This window comes from Schistocerca americana, chromosome 4 (assembly GCF_021461395.2).
Source record: "Schistocerca americana isolate TAMUIC-IGC-003095 chromosome 4, iqSchAmer2.1, whole genome shotgun sequence".
Taxonomy (NCBI): domain Eukaryota; kingdom Metazoa; phylum Arthropoda; class Insecta; order Orthoptera; family Acrididae; genus Schistocerca; species Schistocerca americana.
The window spans coordinates 242,645,681-242,667,344 of NC_060122.1; the positions used below are offsets into that span (position 1 = coordinate 242,645,681).

General features: G+C 38.9%; 1 protein-coding gene across 1 annotated transcript in view; it reads left to right on the forward strand.

The window, feature by feature from the left end:
* LOC124613377 (protein eyes shut) overlaps window positions 1–21,664 on the forward strand; it is a 260,127-nt gene that overhangs the window by 16,435 nt on the left and 222,028 nt on the right. The window contains exons 2-4 of the mRNA XM_047142078.1: window positions 16,677–16,853; window positions 19,280–19,434; window positions 19,532–19,645. Of these exons, the coding sequence (XP_046998034.1) occupies window positions 16,717–16,853; window positions 19,280–19,434; window positions 19,532–19,645 (406 nt within the window). The 5' untranslated portion in view covers window positions 16,677–16,716. The remainder of the gene's footprint in view (window positions 1–16,676; window positions 16,854–19,279; window positions 19,435–19,531; window positions 19,646–21,664) is intronic.

The following is a 21,664-nucleotide window of genomic DNA, read 5'->3' on the forward strand; positions in this document are numbered from 1 at the left end:
CTTTGAGTCACAGAAGTTGCTAGAAAACATCTAATGTGGCTATCGTAGGCATTGCTCTGCAGCTGACCATCTCATCGTTTTGTTGATTCACATCATGGATAACTTTCTTTCGAAATGCTGGACCCTAACTCTATTTTTTGCTTTAGAGATGTCGTATGACGATTGCTGAAGAATGAGAATTCGCCATATGGTGTCACAGATGGGGCTTGCGATGTTGCCTGCCCCATTTTATTAGGCACAATGTTTTTAATGTATGTAAGGGTTATCAGACCTATTCGTTCAAGAGAATTTGGTACCTAAGGACTTCATACCAAGTGTAATCTCAATTGCCATAGTAGGGCAAGGGTTGTGGGTGGCAAAATTGTGAAATAGTCTTGAAGTATATTTAGCTTCTTACATTCCCTATTATTATACTCTTCCTTATTATGGAAATAATTGTTTACTGAGTTATATTACCATGAATATTTATTACGTTATCATATACAAACATGCTTTCAGTGTAGCTACCAGAGTTAGACTGAAATGATATGCAGTTTTTTTCATAAGTCTTCATAATTGTATTGTTGTTAATATCTTCATTGATGAAGCTTTGCAATATCTTCTGTGAGGCCCACCTCAGTGGTCAGTGTAGTGTCAGAAGCTCCATGACATAACTGTTGTGGTATAAAGGCATCTGCTGCTGAAGTGCACTTGCCTTATGGCGAGCAAGAAGTTCCTGAAACAAATAATGATACAATACAAACTAATAATTCTACTAACACATAATATAAAATGGAGACAAATATGCCCCTGTGAATTATCTGACATGCATCCATTGACATAATGTTAATAAACAGTACATTTTCCCATTTATAGACAATGAGGGTACAGAATGTAGATGTAGATACAGAAAAGTTCACACTTCTGGCTCTTGAAGGAAACATCCCAAATGGACTCTCAGACACATCACCCCATATAAATGAGTAACCATGCCACTGTTTCGTAAGTAATCTAATTCACAAATTAAATATTATTGTAGATATTATGTTTTCTACATACATGTGGCATACATTGAACATTGTTCATATTTGATTTTCTTTCTCATTTATTAGTTATCCTTCCACTTACAACATTCATATCTCTACATCTACATCTATACTCTGCGAACCACTGTGAGGTGAATGGCAGGTTGATACCATTACATTTTGCTTCTGAAAAGCTACTAGTTTCAGTTACATTAGGTAAGAATATACATTTTTTAAATATTTTTATTACCCACTATTAATATTATTCTTACTTTTCTTTCAAAGCCAAATAACTAGATAGGCTTCATGAAAACAGACATGTCAGTTGAATCAGCTCTGTCATGATGATACTGCACAAATTCAAGTGGCCCACCAGAGACAGTGTCACCAAATGCGTCATTCATTTGGTTTCCTAAAACCTAACGAGAGCAATACAAAAATTAGATGTGGGAAAAAATGTAAATTTCTTTTTGGTGTAAGAAAGGAAAGGTGAGACTAGGAATGCTAGAACCCAAGAAAGAAAGAAAGAAGACAGAATCCAAAAACATACCTTTCCCACCTCTGCTCCAGGCTCACAACTGGGATTACTTCACTGATGGGCCAAGGGACCAAGATCTCCACCAATTCTATATAGTGGACACCATCAGATTCACCTCCATAGGCCATGAAAATTGGTTCTGACACCCTACTACTGAAAACCAATCGATCGAACTAAAAAGAGGACTGATTAGCCAAATCATCCTAAATCCTTTGGTTAAGTCATGGTAAGAGATGAGCTTGACTACTGATACACTAACGTCACTTTAAATAAATTACGTAAATGCACCCCAAGCATTTAGTAAATCCAAGGCAGCACGAATTTCTTTGTACAAAACCACATCCACCCAGTAGAGCACCACACAAACCCTCACCAGATTTTGGCATTTACTAAATTAAATCTACAAAACTGATTATAAAATGCACTAAATTATGGTCTGTAAAATCTTCATTCTTAAGTTGTCATTGGATGGAAACAGCCATTAATTTAGAATAATAATCTTAATCTAAAACTTGTTAGGGAATTGACATCATTAAGTTGTAGCATGTTTCTAAAAGTGGAAGACTTTCTGTTTCCTTCAGCATTTTAACTGCTACCAGCATTATCATTTCTAGTGGACTCTCCTGCCTGAGCAAATTAAAACCTGAAAACTGATATTCCTGTGTAACAGGAGAAAAATATTGTATCCTTGTATAGGATACAAAGATCATGATAAATACAAAAAAATTAGCACCTTCCTTTTGCGAGGAAAGAAGGTATTCTTCCTTGCACAGAGGACAGTAGGTACTAACACCCAAACCTCCAGATGTCAGACACACAGATCAGTACCAAAGGTTGTATGTCGATGGAGTATCAACCAAAACAGCGATTTAGTCATGCTATGTGCTGTCATCCAGTAGAATATGCATAAATGGTAATTAAAAGTAGCACTGCAACTATGGAACACAGGAGAAACATATCTGTGAGAGGTATTTTGCAGATCTCGTGTGGATGAGGTGACAGAGCAGGAGGACGTCTTATCAAAGGTCCCACATGCAAAGCCTCGCTGATGTCAATTTCTTTTTTTAAACTGTTTATTCATGAAACTGATACATGAGAGGACATTTTCCTGATGTGTAAAAGAAGTTTTCGGAGTATGTAGCAATGTTCTTTTGACAGTCTGCGTTTGCTTCGTTAGTGGAAAGTAGCAAACCTATTGAGTACATTTGTACAGATAGGTGTGGTGTTCTCTTGGACATGTGCAACAGAACAGACACCACTCATGGTGAAGCAGCTAGCGCATTTGTAGTTTCACATAATAAACATAAACAATTGGAACAGTAGACTAAAGACACAATTGCATCACACATGCAGAATTGCTAATAGTAATGGTAACAACAACAATAATAATAACAATATAATAATTGACTGCAGATGGCAGTGGTGCTGTACATCAGATATAGAGTCTCAAGTTTGTGCATACACAAAATGGTCCTGCTGTTGCTATCCAGTCCGCACACTACGGGTACTGCTGTTGTGCATCATGAATCTGTGGAACTTTATTGTCATTCTCGTTGAATTGTTGCATAGCAACTGTTTTGTACATACAACAACAGAAATAACTGAAGATGAGAGAAAGTGTGCCGCATTCCTACTGGACATGACTGATGAATGGAATCCGCCAAATGTCACCAAAGAGGTAACATTAGATATCGATGTGTGCACACCAGGGGAAGCGGAATCATTCATTTGTGACCAAGTGAGTGGACTAGAGTTGATGTTTTAATATCAACACCAGAAGGGTCCTCAAGCAATGGAAATGATGGAATACCACAAAAGGAGAAAAGGGTAGTGTTTTACACAAGAAATGAGAAAATCGAATTGCTCAAATATTGGCTTAACATCAAAACAGCTGAAGCCAACCCAAACATTTGCACATCACTCGATGCCTGCAATGAAAAACAGATTTCGCACTAAATGTCTTGCACAGTGTATGTTGTATGAATGGAAATGGCATTGGGAAAGTGGAGAATGAATGTCTGTGAAGGAGAAGTGTAAATATACTACAATGCATGTGATGGAGGCCATCAAACGATATTGACAGTTGGGTCTTTCACTGGAAGCATAAGAACAATATTGTATGCTTTAAAGTCAAATCCAACCTAAATTTGTCATCCGCTTGATCTTCATTTCTTCAGAATGTAGAAGCATACAATTCATAAAATGTGTCATGCTGCTCAAGAGTCTTCAGAAGAGATTTGTCTGCAACAATGGAATAATCTGCTTAAGCTGCAGGCCTCACATAAAATCAGTTGTGTTCTCCATGTTTATATAATTTTCACTGCCGACCGGTAGGTGATGGCTAAACTCATTGATAAACTGGTGGCTAAAGTCATTGATAAACCCAGACCCTTTGAAATTATGACGAAGTTCTGTTTCAGAGACAAGTTTTCATTCTGCAATCTACAGATGCGCAAATGTGGGATTCATCAAATGCGCTTGGAGTATGAAAGTAATTTACTTCACTCCCTTGTTCATATGCAACCATTATTGTGAAGCCTTTGTTCCTGAATGAATGACACTGTGTGTGTGTGTGTGTGTGTGTGTGTGTGTTTACACTGATCTTTGAACGTTATGTACTTATTATTGATCTCATTATTTTGTTTATTATTGCTACTATTAGTTTTATTATGTGTATTACTATTATTATTACTATTACTATTACTTTCACACATGTGATGCAATTGTTTCTTTATTTTTCTGAGGATATTTCTGTCTTTTTCCCTCATACTGTATTGTGTTAAGTCATTTCTCTTACTAAATTGTCATTGCAGTTTCTCATATCCTCCAAAATACATGTGTGAATAGTTTCGTTTAATGCAACATATTCTAACATTCCCCTGATATCTGTTACATGAAATTCTTGCCTTCACTTTAGTAACAGTATTATTGTGTTCAAGAATTTCATTTCTTTTACTCTCTTTCTACCTGCAATATCTTTTGCTATTCTATAAGCCTCTCCCTATGGCTTAGGTAACTTCCTTTCATCCATCTCATAATGAGAAGATAATTTTAGCTAGATTATGCATTGGGCACAGCCTTTCCAACTCTCATCATTTGTTAATCGGTTATCCCATGCCGCTCTGCTCTCTCTGCAATGAATCACTGAGAATGCACCACTTTCTAAACCAGTCTCAGGTTTTCAACACCTTTAGTTGTAATGTGTGTTTGTCATCTGAGCTAACTGTGGTTTTGGCAGGTGCCGCACAAGTTTTAGAAGGCACCCTGCTCTTCACTTGCCATTGCAACATGACAAAAGAGGTTTAGTTTTTGACTGTGGACACAATTTGTCTTTGAAACTCTTACCAAGATGCATCTGAAAAAGGAGGGTTGTTGTAAATGTTCATTTTACCTTTCCACAATGTTTGTTGCTTTTTAAATAGTATTTCAGATTCACTGTCATTATCCATTACAGTGTTACTCATTTACTGATGCCGTTTAGGCACCTATGTGTCAACTAACTTACAGAACCATGGAATGCTTTCCCCCAAAAATGGACCATTTAAGTCAAAATTGGGCTCATATTATCTCAGCTATTTTATGCCAATAAAGTCCTCCATAAAAAATGTTGGCCAGAAAAGACGACAAAGGGCTACCCTTGGCGACACCATCAGTCTGTTCATAAAATTCGTTATTGAATATTATGGAAGACTTAGAGGAGAAGGCACTGGAATCTGCTAGCTTGAAGCCCACAGTGTTTTGGAGGTGTGTTGATGACACCTTTGTAATGTGGTCCCATGGTGAAGACAAGTTAAAAGAATTTTTTAAATCATCTGAATTCCATCCACAGGCAAATTCAGTTCATGGTGGAAATCGTAAAGATGGATGCCTTCAATTTTTGCATATGTTGGTATGGCACAAAGATGATGGATTTTGGGACACACAGTATATCGAAAACCAACCCATATGGATGTATATTTACCTGCAAATAGCTGCCACCATCCTTCGCAGACGATGAGTGCACTCAGAACTCTGGTACACAGAGCACACGTCATTGCTGACAAGAGCAGTCTGGAGGACGGGCTTCTACACCTCAAAAGAGTTTTTGAAGCCAACGGGTACTCTCCACAGCAGATACATAAGGAACTACAAATGAAACCAACTGTGGATATAAGAAACGCAGAAGAAGATACACATAGTTTTAAATCCATGGCTTTTTTGCCATATGTGGGAAGCCTGTGGTCAAAAGTAGGACAGATCCTCAGTAAGTGCATAGTGAAAGCGACTTTTCACCCTCCACCAAAGACAGCAGTACTCCAGTGTTCCCTTAAAGATGATATGGCACTTCGGAAGCATGGGGTTTGCAAGATCCCCTGTTAATGCGGCCATTCATACATGGGACAGATGACACGTACTGTTCAGGAGAGAGGCACAGAGCACCACAGGTACACCCGGCTCTTACAACCTAATAAACCTGCAGTGGCAGAGCACTGTATTGATACTGGGAACTCTATGGTGTATGATAGCATAAAAATTTCAGCCTTGAATTCAACTTTCTGGGACACAGTAGTGAAGGAAGCAATTGAAATTCGTTTGGTGATGAATTTAATTGATAGAGATAGCGGCGTCAGCTTCTACATATCATGGAATCCGGCAATTTCTGTAATAAAATCACAAAGACGTTGCGATGACGCAGCTCACAGTGATACATTGATATCACCGTGTGGATCAACTGCACAGCCATAGATCTAATTCCATGCATATGTCATACCTCTTTGCTGCCAATCAACGTCTCTGGTGCCTTGTGTATCTGTAGTCGCATGCACAGTGCTGCTTTCCGCAGGTTAAAAAGGACAGAGCAAGTGTTGGAGGATCAGTCAGTTCGGCTCGCACTGTAGGTGGCTGGACAGTACTCAGTCGAAATATTAGAAGAAGAAGTTGAATTTATGTGGCTGCATGTCTGAAATTTTATGGATCAGTCTTTGTGCCACAAAAATATGAAGATGCACACCATGGTGGTATTGTTCAGGATTCCAATACACCCTATTATTCCTCACTCTTTTGGCTGCAAAAAAATGTTTCTCAACATTATCTCCATTCAGTGCAGTGGTCTTATGCCACATTACTGGGAGGGCCTCTATGCCTGTATGGTACGTCTCTACTGGTCACCGTCAGAGCCATTATCCACACACTGCTTCATGAGGAGGGCATCCTCCATTGGTCCAAACTGATGAAAGTTTCAAGGTACGATATCAGGACTGTAAGATGGACGAGAAAGAACAGTCCAATGAAATTTTGTGTGCTCCTCTCAGGTGCACAGACTTGTAAGAGGCCTTGCATTGTCAAGGGGAAGGAGAAGTTCGTTTTCATTTTTGTTGCGATGAACAGGCTGAAGTCATATCTTCAATTTCCTTATAATACACTTCAAGTTGATTGTTGCACCATATGGGAGGACATCAAACAGTGTAACCCCTTCAGAGTTCCAGAAGACTGTTGCCATGACTTTACTGATTGAGGGTGCAGCTTTGAACATCTTCTTTGGAGGAGAGGTGTTACTCTTAATATTATCAGCCAGATCATAATATGCAACATGAAAAGCAAAGGTCCGAACATAGTACCCTAGGACACATCCAAAGTTACTTCTACATCTGTTGATGACTCTCTATCCAAGATAACATGCTGCATCCTCCCCACTAAGAAATTCTCAGTCCAGTCACAAAGTTTATTTGATGTCCAGTATGATCATACTTCTGATAACAAATGTTGGTATGGAACGGAGTCAAACAAATAATGCACCTACCTGACTGCCTTGGTCCATGGTTTTCAGGATGCCATGTGAGAAAAGTGGGAGTTGGGTTTCACGTGACTGACGTTTTTGGTTCCCATGCTGGTTGGCATAGAGATCATTCCATTCAAGATACCTCACACTGCCCGAGCTTAGAATGTGTTCCAAGATTCCACAACAACTGATTCAAAGATATTGGATGATAATTTTGTGGATCATTTCTGTTAGCCTTGTTGTAGATAGGTGTGATTATAGTTGTTTTTTGTGAGATATGGTCTGGTTAAAAGAGGACCTTCCTCATCCAAAAACTGTGAGTAATATCTGTTGTTATCTTGTTGTTGTTGTTGTTGTTGTCTTCAGCCAAAGGCTGGTCTGATGCAGCTCTCCATGCTACTCTATTCTGTGCAAGACTTTTCATCTGTGAATAACAACTGCAACGTATGTCCTCTTCAAACTGCTTAACATATTGATTTCTTGGTTCCCTCTTCACATTTTGCTACCCGCGCTTCCCTCCAGTACTAAATTTGTGATCCCCTTATGTGTCAGAAGAATGTGTCCAATCAGCTGATCCCTTCCTTTAGTCAAGTTGTCCCATAAAATTCTTTTCTCTCCAATTCTCTTCAACAACACCTCATTAATTATATGATCACCCATCCAATCTTTAGCATTCTTCTGCAGCACCCCATTTCAAAAGCTTCTATTCGCTGGTTGTCTGAGTTATGTATCACTCACATTACCCTTCTCTAGACAAGTACCTTTAGGAAAGACATGCTAACGCTTAAATCTCTATTCGATGGTAACAAATTTCTCTTCTTCAGAAAGGCTTTTCATGCCATTGCCAATCTACATTTTATATCCTCCCTATTTTGACCACCATCAGTTATTGTACTGTTCAAATAACAAAACTCTTCTGCTATTTCTAGTGTCTCGTTTCCTCATTGAATTCCCTCATCATTGCCTGATTTGATTCAACAACATTCCATTACCATTGTTTTGTTTTTGTTGACATTCTTCTTTCAATACACTGTCCATTCCATTCACTGCTGTTTGAAGTCCTGTGCTGTCTCTGACAGAATTAAAATGTTGTTGGCAAACCTTAAAGTTTTCATTTTTCTCCCTAAACTTTTAATTTCTACTCCACATTTTTATTTGGTTTCCTTTACCGCTTGCACATTGTACAGATTGAATGACATTGGCAATAGGCTGCAACACTGTCTCACATGATTCTCACCTGCTTTCCTTTCATGCCCCTTGACTAATATAGCTGTCATCTGGTTTCTGTACAAGTGGTATATAGCTTTTCAATCCCTGTGTTTTCCCCTGCTATCTTTAGAATTTCAAAGAGTGTATTCCAGTCAACATTACTGAAAGCTCTCTGTAAGTCTAGAAATGCTATAAACATCGGTTTTCTTTTCCTTCCCCTGGCTTCTAAGGTAGGCTATACAGTTGGTACTGTCCTGTGTGTTTCTACATTTCTCTGGAATCCAAACTGATCTTCCCGGAGGTCAACTTTTAGCAGTTTTTCCAATCTTCTGTAAAGAATTCATGTTTGTATTTTGCAAAGCATGACTTATTAAACTGATAGTCCAGTAATATTCACACCTGTCAGCATTTGCTTTATTTGGAATTGGAATTATTACATTCTTCTTGAAGTCTATGGACGTTTCGTCTGTCTCATGCATCTTGTTGCATACAGTGCTATCATTGGCACAACAAAGCTCACAGCAGTCTCATTCCAGACTTGAATGCTTCTGAATCTCAGAGCTTGGGATCAGTATGTGCCAGCAGAGCTTTCAAGTCCCCAGCCAGTATCAGCATCTAACAGTCAGTCGGTCACTGTGTCATCCATAATACACTTGATCAGAATGGTTGCACCATGCTGTCTGCAGGCTTTGACGATGAGCAGCTCATCTGGTTGGTTCCCTTAATTCTCAATATGATGTTACTAAAAGGTCTCCTCCAGGTCTAATTAGAATGACCTTTTGAAGAGAAGTTGGCAGGTCTCACAATCCACCTTCATGTTAGTAATATCTGCATCAACACATTGCCAATACACATGTTGATAGGCTATCATCTTAATAAGCACAACTTCCCAGTAGCATTGGTGTGGGAGGCACAACATGCGGTGTTACAAGGCGGATGGGATCACAACATCAGTGTGACTATCTTCTCTTGAACCGAGAGGACTCCATTGAGGGTGGATGTGCGTGTGCATATGCTGGAATGCTTGGACTTCTAAATGATTCAATTGTTTCCAATCTGTCAGCCACTCCTGTTGCACCAGCCAGAGTATTTCCTTGAAAACTGGGTTGTAAACTGAGTTGTGTGTCCTGTCCAAAGGTAACCTGGAGAGAACGTCAGCATTTGCATGTTGAACTGTCGAGTGGTATTTGGTGTAACATGGCTAGCTAGACAAAAATAATGCCCACCTCTGGAAGCAATGAGCCAGTTTCGTTGGAATATTTGAAGACTGCCTTGAATAATGGGAAAAGAGATTTATGTTCAGTTAGTAATGTGAAATGTCGGCTGTACACATAATTGTCGAATTTCCGGAGTGTGAACACAATACCCAGGGCCTTCTTTTCCATTTGGCTGTTGTGCGGTTGTGTCTGTGTCAGAGTTTTGGATATGAATGCAGTATTGATGTTTCAAACCATGTACTTTTTGAGATAATATCATGCCCAAGTTATAACCAGAAGCAGTAGCTGCTACAATTGAAGGTTTTGATGGACCGTAGGCCATAAGGCATATAGAAGGCTTTATCGCAGACTAGAGGCCAATGAAACTTCACATAACAGCTGATGGAACAGTTCTGCTATGGTTGCGGCTTGTGGGATGAACTTGTGATAATAATTAAGTTGGCCGGGCACAAATTGAAGCATGTTTGTTTGCATGGCCATCTTCTGTGCAGCAGCTATTGAAATCAGTTATATCAGTTTTTCTCTCTTAAGCTTACTACTGAAAGTTAATTAAAGGGAGTTTTACACCAGATACATTTTGATTTTAACTCGCAATCATCCCCCCCCCCCTCCCCACCTCCCCTCATCTCCTCTCACATCTCTGCCGAACATATAAGACATTTTCACTAATTTACACACATTCTCTCTCTCTCTCTCTCTCTCTCTCTCTCTCTCTCTCACACACACACACATACACAAATTAAATATATATAGCTAAAAACAAATGTAGTTTCTCAGGTTGACAATGTTTACAACTTACACAAAAACAAAAACGAACAGACACAAACACACTAACACTGTGCTAAGTGAGAACACACATAACTTCAGTTCGATTTCCAACAGTATGCTAATGCAGCATAAGAAAAACTGCAGAAAGACAAAACTGCCAAATGTACGTGTGAAACGAAGTCTTTTGACATCAGCCTCGGCTAACAAGGAGGGAAGAAGCAGTGGTTTGGAGAATATGTAAACAAGAGGTAGAAACACTTTAAGTAAAGTGCGCACCAACTTTATAAACAAAAATACTGTTTCTAATGTGAAACAATCAAAAATGTACAAAATCAAACAATGAAAAGTCCAGGATGGAATAATGACAATATTACTAAAAGGATAGTTTGGTACTCACAATATAGAGCAGATATTCTACATCGACATCCACATCTACATCTATAATTGCAAATTACCATGAGGCATATGACAGAGGATTTTCAATTAAATTAAAAAAAAAAAAGTCGCAGATAAGCACAACAAAGAGACTGTCAAACAAGCAGGCTGTCAGCCAAAAGGGCCTTCTTCCAAATTAGACAACATACATACACACACTAAAGCAAATGCAAAGTACACACACGTTCCATTGTCTCTGGTTTGGGTGAGAATTGTATTCCTGAAGCACTGAGAACATGACCATGATATTCCACCTCAGCGACAAAGAACGGGTCTTGCTGCTGCCTCGGCAGCCAGAGAAATTGGTCATGTGTGAATAAATTGTGCTTGCTTGAGTGTGTCCGTATATGTTGTCTAATTTGGAAGAAAGCCCTTTTGGCTGAAAGTTTACTTGTTTGACAGTCTTTTTGTTGTGCCTATCTGCGACTCAACATTTCTGCAGTATGGTGAATAGCAATATATACTTTTCATAATACAGTCAAAAATGTACAAATGTATGTATTTAATTTGCAGAATAATGACAGAAGATGCTTTATAAATAAAAGCAAAATGTGTCTGTTGTAAAACTTTCTTTAATTAGAGTACAGTAAGCTTAAGATGGAGAAATCAATAAGAACAGATTTTAATAGTTGCTTGATATCCTGTGGGACTGAGAGTTTCTGAATGGCTTCAGTATGTTGTTGTGTGGATTGTACTCACGGAGCACTAAGTACATGGCCAAGATATTCCACCTCAGGGACAAAAAATGAGTCTTGTGTAAGCCTTGAGACTGGTTAGTTGAAAAATGGCAAAGAAATCATCAAGGTTGGCTGCCACCTCCTGAGCATTTTTACCTCTGACTAGTATGTTCTCCAGGAGGTTTGCTGTGCCGGGTATATTCCTCATTTGCTGTTCAAGGTATCATTGAAAAATAATTGGAGCACTGCCAATGCCAAAAGGAAGCCTGTTATAGCAGAAAAATGCAAACAGAGTGTTAATGACTAGAATGTTCCGGATGCCTCATCCAGAGGGAGCTGAAGGAAGCATCCTGCAAATCAGTATTGGCAAAAATCTCACCTCCTGCGAGTCACACCATAATGTCTTCCAATTTTGGAATTGGGTAGGTTTCAATGACAGACTGTGCATTGATTGTGGTCTTGAATTTGAAGTGACCCATTTGGCTTTTCCACATGATTGCTTGGCGTAGCCCTGACTGATGGTGCCCTTAGTGAGAATGCCTTCCTGTTGGAGGCACTGCAGTTGTGACTGTGGCTTATCCCTGAGAGTGAAGTGAATATTCCACACTTTGAAGAAGGAGGTATTGGCTATTGGAGTGAGAGTGATATGAGCCCCAAATCCAGTAATGCTGGTGTTAAGATGAGAAAAACTGATTTGCACTCAGATCATTTGTTGCTTAAGTAGCAGCTAGTCACTGACGATTGAATGCTGTTGATGGGAGTATGTACTTCCAAGCCAAAATCATAAAAAAATTCCAGACCAAGGATTTTTGTGGCTCATTCACTGGTACTTAAGGAACTTAATAATTTTTACTTATCGATAAATGTATAGATAATAATTTGACTCTCACACCAAAGATTAATTTAAAAAATATTTAACACTGACAGACAAAAGAAGATTTACACTCTACGTTTATTAGTTTTAGTAATAGTTAACTCTCATTGTTCTCATGTGCTGATAACACGAGGGTAACTCCAAAAGAAATACCCACTATTTTTTTAAAAATCCATCTTTTATTGTACATGTTTGAAAGTTTTAGTGTGTAGATACATCCTATAGGAACAATATTTTCATTTCTCCACATAATTTCCATCCCTTTCAGCTGCCTTATGCCATCTTGGAACCAGTGCCTGTATACCCGCACGATAAAATTCTGGACCAACCTGTTGAAGCCACTGTTTGGCAAAGTGCACAAGGGAGTCATCATCTTCAAACCTTGTTCCATGAAGAGAGTCTTTCAGTTTCCCAAAGAGATGATAGTCACATGGAGACAGGTCAGGACTGTAAAGCGGGTGTTTCAGTGTTGTTCATTCGAGTTTTGTGATCGCTTCCATGGTTTTTTGTCTGACATGTGGCCGTGCATTGTCGTGCAACAGCAAAACATCCTGCTTTTGCTGATGTGGTCGAACACGACTCAGTCGAGCATGAAGTTTCTTCAGTGTCATCACATATGCATCAGAATTTATAGTGGTTCCACTTGGCATGATGTCCACAAGCAAGAGTCCTTCAGAAACGAAAAATACCATAACCATAACTTTTCCAGCAGAAGGTGTGGTTTTGATTTTTTTTTTTCTTGGGTGATTTTGCATGATGGCACTCCATTGACTGCCTCTTTGTTCTGGTGAAAAATTATGGAGCCATTTTTCCTCACCTGTCACAATTCTTCCAAAAAATTTATCTCCACCATTCTCGTACTGTTCCAAAAGTTCGCTGCATACTGTTTCTATTGTTTCTTTGTGAGCCATTGTCAACATCCTGGGAACCCACCTGGCACAAACCTTTTTTAACACCAACACTTTCAGTATTCTGCAACACTTCCTTCCCCTATCCCAACATAGTGTGACAATTTGTTCACTGTGATGTGTCTGTCAGCAGTCACCAATTCGTTAACTCACTGCACATTGTCTGCAGTGTGTGCAGTACGAGGCCTACCGCTGCAAGGACAATCCTAAATATTGCCGTGCCCGCTTTCATCACATAACCTGCTTGCCCACCAACTAACTGTACTGTGATCAACAGCCGCATCTCCATACACCTTTTTCAACGTCTTGTGTATGTTTCCCACTGTCTCATTTTCACAGCACAGGAATTCTATGACAGCACGTTGCTTCTGACGAACGTCAAATGTAGCAGCCATCTTGAAGACATGCTGTGACAGTGCCACTCACGGGAACAGGTTGAACTAAGTTTGAAAACAAGTCTACACACTGTACAACTTTCACACATGAAGAATGAAATCTGTATTTTTGCAAAAATAGTATGCATTTCTTTTGGAGTGATCCTCGTAAGATGTAAACCAAGTGCTCCATAATTCAAAGTGAAATTGTGTTATATAATAAAAGCAAATTATAAAACAATACAGTTTTTTCATTTACGATACCATGGATCCCAGCTCCTGTAACTTTGGAAGATTATTACTATTATTTTAATTTTGTATGGAGAATTTAGATGGAGGTGACGATCTTCACGGCGGTGCTGCTCAGCAATAGAGGTACGTGAATGTGGTCATCTCTTTCCCTTTGTGGCTGCCAATGTCAATTTCAATATTTAGGTCATATTTGCTATGACATTCAGAACCTGCAGTCTTTCTTTTCTTTTAATTGTGAAGTCTGATTATTTTCTTTTTAGAAGGATAAATGCATTTTAACCACAATTCTTTTTACCCAGGCCATGGGAATGATATTACTTAGAACATACATGCCTCTATCCCGATTGTACGTTCGCAAACAACTGAGTGTGTACCAACATAACTATACTTATGACCGATTTCCCTTACAGTATTAATTCTTACTTTGAACCACTCACTTGCAAATGTACACGCCCTCTTATTTTGTGTAGTTAGTTGGGTGTATTCCTGAATAACATTGCTTCTCATTTTCAGTGGCTTAGTTTCCACAGTTGACCTTTGCCTGTGTAGCAATGGCGCTTCACATGAACTCTTATTTCAAAATTACACCGGCTGACTAAGTTTCTAACAGTTTAACAGGGCAATTATAGTTACCACCAAGATGCCTGCCATGAAGACAGTAGAATGATGCTGATTGGAAGCTGTGAATTGTCCTTTCATTTTGATAGTATTCTTGCTGTAGCTAGCAGAATTCCTGTAGTGGAGGGGACTCCATAAGTCTCCCAAATTGATAATTGTGGAAGAACACATGTCAATATGAAACTCCACAGAGACTGTGTTGACTTCCACCGAGAGCTTGAAGAATCTGTCAGATACAGGGAGCACACTATTGACATGTAAAATGTCTGGAGTATAGGCATCGGACACCTCTTCAACTCCAGGAGAAAGGGGCTCCATGTGAGCATAATCTACCTTCATCTTGAGGGAAGATTGGCAAACTTCTGCCTTGTTTCCTGTCTTGTCGCAGGAAGATCATTTAGTCCAGCAAAGGTAGGAGATGAGGTACTGGCGGGAGTAAAGCTGTGAGGATTCGTCATAAGTCATGCTTGGGTGGCTCAGTTGGTAGAGCACTTGGCCAGAAAAGGGAAAAGATTCTAATTTTGAGTCTCAATCTGGCACAAACTTTTAATCTGCCAGGAAGTTTGATAACAACAGTGTTGCCATAGGCAAGTGATAAAACAGTTGCTGCATGAGAATAATTATTTTGGGCAATGCACATTGGTAGAGGGCTTGCCAGGTGCAGACAAATCAGAATGCTGTAAAGGCCAAGGTTGGGGCTGGTGAGTCGGGTGGGCCATAACATTTGTGAAAGGTCTTGTAATTTGGCTAATGATTGTAGAGATTCTTCAAAAGCCTGAATAGTGGGGAGGCAAGTCTGTAACTTGGAATCCTTAAAATTGAGGAGGTCAATATGGAGTCCTTCATCTGATGAATGTACAAATGTCATGTTTCTGACAAGTGAAGTTGTGTTGGATGGTTTACAGTGAGGGTTATAACCTTGAACCTGACAGCCATGGAACAAATCACACAATTTTGCTCTTTGCTCTCTGTAAGATTGTCCACTAAGCTTGTGGCAGCTAAAAAACTTATGGCAGACCGTAGCAACATGTACTTGAGAATAAGAATATCTTAATAAACATGCCTTTAAGTGATTGTATGGGAGGAGTTTGTCGGGTTTCCCTTCAGAGTGAGTTGCTGCAGTAAATGATTCATTTCTGGGCTTGCATAGGGTAAGAAGAATGTGGGCTGCTGGATGTCACCAGTGATACCATGGGCCAGGAAATATTGCTCCAGTCTGGTTACGTAGTTTGCTCAGGGCTTGATCTTCTGGTCAAACACCTGGAACAGTGGTGACGTCCCTCTGAATTCCTTCACCAGTGAATCGATGTGGAAAGGCTGTTGGACAGCTCTGGGTTGGATGTGGTGATGGTTGCCATCTTGTTCACCATTGTGTGTAGGATCTGTTGCATGTTCTGGAGTAACAGCAACAACTGGGTAGTAACATGCAAAGGGTTAGATATGGTGGAACGAAAATTCATTATCAAGGTCTTTGTGACATAAGAATCAGATCCACACTGACACTGTCTACCTGTAGCCACATGGTAAGTTGTGCACAAGTTGAGGTGCAATGTGAACACTGTGCATGTAAACTAGGTACCATAGTTTTCTTGAAAAGTCCATAAACCAAAATACTCTTCCATTGGAGAGAAGTTAGTCACTACAATAGTTTGTGAAAATTCATGTTTAGCATTAAATTTACACAAGTCTGAATTAAGGGCTGAAGGCCGTAATGATCAGTCTAAGAATGGTTGCCAGTCTGTATGGCGTACAGTCCGTACACAATATAAGGTTAGGAGAACAAGCAGCAAATTAACATAAAATGGAAGAAAACATGACCTGTTGTGAAATCTTCACGAATAATTACAGAACATTTGTCAATAATTTTTCAGTTTACTTCTTTCTTACAATTCTGTTTATAGTTTTCTATATCTTACATTACTCCAAAATTTCTATAATTAAAATTACAACTCTTTTCAGGGTAAAGTAAAAGGAAATCAAAATGTGCAATCATTTAGCAAATTTTTATTTGGTTTTGAAATATCTTATGCCTACACCTTTACAGGTCTCTTAGAACTGCATAGCTGATAATAGCAGGATGACCCATGAAGCTCTTGGGTGAAGTGTTTATTGTGGCCCTCTATGCCATAGGACTATTTTCTTCAATAACAAAGGCTGGATTTGCATGTCTCAGCAACCCATGTATTCATGGAATCTGCATAGATGACCTTAATAGGTATGTTCATCATCTTGAAATGATAATCTTATTGTCTTGATCAATTAGAAATAAATGTATTTTGAATACAGTTTCCTTCATTTGAAAAGTCAGCGCAGTGTAATTGTAGTTTGACCAGTCATGTAGCATGCATAATGTGTATATAAGGACTTTAGAGGCTGTTGAGTGTGTCCTAGTACAAAGTATAACAATTTATCTTGTTGTTGCATCAGAATTCCATTGCAGTGATCAGAAGTTGTCAGTATCTCACTGTTATGAGCTCAATTTTCAGAATTTGGTGCAAGTGAGAAACGCTATTTATCTTGCAAATACAGTCTGAAAATTGCAGATTTACCAGGTGTACTGGTATGAAATGAGTGTTAAGATACAAATGTGTCGATAGGGAACATTTGTTGTGAACGAGCCTTAATTTTTTTTTTGTTTGGATGGTATGACATCTGTCAAAGATATTTAGTATACATCAAGTCATGGAACAAACAACATCATATGTTTTCATCGTGTTAACAATGTCGAATTTTGTACCAGAAAGTGATGATTTGCAGAAAGCATTAATTTTTTGTTTTAATTTGAAAAAAAGTGCTGCAGAGTCGCATCAAATGCTTGTTGAGGCATATGCTGATTATGCTCTATCAGAAGTAACATGCGAAAGATGGTTTCAATGGTTCAGAAATAATGATTTTGATGTAAGAAATGAAGAACGTGGAAGACCACCAAAAAAGTTGGAAGACTCCGAATTGGAAGCAATATTGGATGAAGATGATACTTTGAGTCAGAAGCAAATGGCAGCAATGCTAAATGTTGCACAACAAACAATTTCGGACCGTTTGAAAGCTACGGGAAAGATCCAAAAATGTGGAAAATAGGTGCCACATGAATTGAATGAAAGACACATGGAAAACCGAAAAACCATTTGTCAAATTTTGTTTCAAAGACATGTGTTGCATCAAATTGTTACTGGCGATGAAGAATGGATTTATTTTAAGAATCCTAAACGGGAAAAATCATGGGTTAATCCGGGACAACCATTAACGTCGGCTGCAAAACCAAATCGATTCGGCAAGAAGACAATGCTCTGTGTTTGGTGGGATCAGAAAAGTGTGGTGTATCATGAGCTTCTAAAACCTGCTGAAACTGTGAATACTAATTGCTGTAGACAACAAATGATTAATTTGAACTATGCATTGATCGAAAAAAGACCAGAATGGGTACAGAAGACATGGCAAAGTAATTTTTTTACACGACAATGCACCTGCACACGAAGCAAACCTGATTCAGGATACAATCAAAACACTTGGCTGGGAGCTGCTACCCCACCCGCCATATTCACCAGACTTGGCCCCTTCCGACTACCATTTGTTTTCATCAATGGGAAATGCATTGGCTGAGGAACACTTCGATTCCTACGAAGAAGTCGAAAATTGGGTGTCTGATTGGTTTGCTTCAAAAGCCGAACATTTCTATTGGCGTGGTGTCCACAAATTGCCAGAAAGGTGGTCAAAATGTATAGAAAGCAATGGTCAGTACTTTGAATAAAATGTTTTTACTTTTCAATTGAAAATTAGTGTTTCATTTTCACAAAAAAAAACGATCATTTCATACTGGTACACCTGGTAATATTGAATCAATAAGTGTCCCCACTTTGATGCAACTTTAAGTTGTACATTCTATTTTGATACACATTTTTTCTATTATTATTTTGAATATTGTAACATATAGAGTTGTCAATTCATTTGATATTAAGTTGAGATAGTGCTTTTCCATAATAAGATGAATTTTGGTTCCATTATATATAACAGCCAGTCCCCACTGTTGTATCTGACTGTAATTTGTCTGTGATAGTGAGAATGAGATGTAGATGTAAATGTTTCGGAGACATAAATGATCAGCTGCTCAGTAGCATCAGGTATGTTAGGTGGCAGCAGACTACTCATCTCGAGCTGTGAGAGTGGCTGTTACTAAACTAAGTGTCTGATTAGTACAAATGTGTGGTTTACACTGACTCCCTCTTTCCTGGACCCTCCAATATTGTTCATCCCTGTGTGTGGGTGTCTGTTTGTGTGTTTGTGTTTAATTCTAAAGGAGAACATATTGCAATTTCTTTGTAAGTTGCTATTGTTTTCTATGTGCCTGTCTACTGTTACAGTGGTACTTCTATTTGGTGAGTAGTGAACTATCCTTGTATACTAATACATAAAAAGTTTCATTTATGATAGAGTTGTGTGAATACCTTGATCTAAGATACGCAGTCTCATTTTGGCAGTGGACATGTCTGGTAACTTGTCTTTTTTCCCTCTATAATTGTGACTGGTGATGATTTTTCATTTTGCAACTTTGAAGATGCTGTATGATAAATATAGTCACTGGCACTCATATTTTATTGCATTTTTTTTGGCATATATTCAAACTTCACAGTGCTATTTACGTTTTCTTTGTTCCAGTTCTTATACATGCTATTGTATTGATGGCTATACTGGCATACAGTGCCAAACAAATTGGGATGAGTGTTGGTCAAACCCTTGCATGAATGGAGGAACATGCATTGATGGTGTTGCATCATACAACTGCACTTGTCCAGATGGGTACATGGGTAATGCGACAATAATTTTAATATTTTTTTAAGTAATAAATGTAGCCAGAAATACTATTGCATTTAATACTTCTAATAACTTCAGTTTTTTAAACAGGTGAACAGTGTGAAGAAAATTTTGATGAGTGTGAGTCAAATCCTTGTCTGAACAATGGTACATGTGTAGATGAAGTCAATGGCTATGTATGTCAGTGTCTACCAGGCTACTCAGGTGACTATATATTCTACAAATACCTTACACTGTGTGTTTTACATGTATTTTTTTTTTCAACTTACTATTGAATTATGCATATTAAATACACCGTTTTTACCTCACAAAATGAACGCAAGATGAAAGGCTTAAAGATTTACATAACACCAGTACTCAGTGCTACATTTTATACAATCAGCATACATATAGAGGTAACATTAATTGATAGATGTTAGTAATTAACATTGGTTGATGGATATAAGTAATTACTCAAAATGGCTTTGCAATGAAGCTGTCTCTTGCAAATGAAAGTAGAAAGAATGTCTGTTGCTTGGAGGTGTATCAGAAATGCATTAGTGGAAGTAATGAAGTCCGATATCTTCATATCAGATTTTTTTGTCTTTTGAACGTAAATGTAAGAAAGAAGATGAAGAATAAGAAGAATCTCATGGAAACAACAAGATGGCACAATGGTTAAGGAATTGGACTCGCAGTTCGGAGGAACAGAGTTGAAATCAGTATCTGATTCCAGTTTTGTGCTGTATTCCTAAATCATGCTGACCCTGTAGATAAGCACATGGCTGATTCCTTTTTTCATGCTACGTCATCTGAGTTAATGCTTTGCCACCTCACCTTGCTCCCAACAAGATGTTAAACTCTTAACTTTCATATGAGATGAAAAATCTATGTAAGCTTCCCCTTCTTTTTCAAAATACTGTCATTCATTTAATGTTGAAATTCATTGTATGTTTTGAAAGAAAACAATTTACAAACAGATCATACCCAGCAAAAGATGATCCAGAACTAGCCAACCCCACCTTCTAACTCATTGTCTACACCAGGCTCATCCAACAATTGCGCCCGGTGGACGCGCCCGCGCCCCGCAGGCGCAAGGCAGTGTAGTTCAGCGCCCCTTCCGCGACCGTGTGTCGCTAGTGTCGCCATAGGAGCAAGAGAGAGAGAGAGAGAGAGAGAGAGAGAGAGAGAGAGAGAGAGAGAGATAGAGAGATAGCTGCGGAGCGAGTGAGACCGCACAGCACTGCTCTGCGCTGGACTGTCCTGCGGTTTGATCCAACGTAAACAAAATATTCTATTTTAGAAATAGTTTTATGTAAGGGATATAGTGTCTCATTCTTACTGTTAGTAGTTACAAGTAAATATTTTTTGTTATACTTCATGCTACAGCTTTTAGTATCCCTTTTCATACTTTAGAAATTGGATCCTTAATTTGGCCGGCCGGAGTGGCCTTGCAGTTCTAGGCACTACAGTCTGGAGCCGAGCGACCGCTCCGGTCGCAGGTTCGAATCCTGCCTCGAGCATGGATGAGTGTGATGTCCTTAGGTTAGTTAGGTTTAATTAGTTCTAAGTTCTAGGCGACTGATGACCTAAGAAGTTAAGTCGCATAGTGCTCAGAGCCATTTGAACCATCCTCAGTTTGCTGTTTTGTACGTAATAATTTTAACTGACCAAGTTTGAAAATGTATTAAAAAAAGAATTAAGGATATAAAGCTCTTTAATTCTTACAGTCAACATTGTTAAAGAAGACAATTAACATTTTACGTTTTTCTTTTTCGAGGAAATGATTTTGTCTAGGTTTGGTACAAGATTCCGTGAGACTGCTAACCTGAAAGAATTAGTCAAATTTTTATTGCCAAGTAATGAACGGTTCTTGGTTTTAGCAAGCTTTAAAAGAGAAGTGGTTCAAATGGCTCTGAGCACTATGGGACCCAACTTCTGAGGTCATTAGTCCCCTAGAACTTAGAACTAGTTAAACCTAACTAACCTAAGGACATCACACACATCCATGCCCGAGATAGGAGTCGAATCTGCGACCGTAGCGGTCTCGCGGTTCCAGACTGCAGCACCTAGAACCGCACGGCCACTTCGGCCGGCTTTTAAAAGAGAGAAAAAGCGCTCACAAATATACGTAGAACCAAACATTGAGAGAAATTTGGCCGCGTGCTTGTGCAAAAGAGGATATTTCTCTAGTGGAAGACATCTGCAAAAGTCATCCAAAGTTTTACACATAAGAAAGCGGTT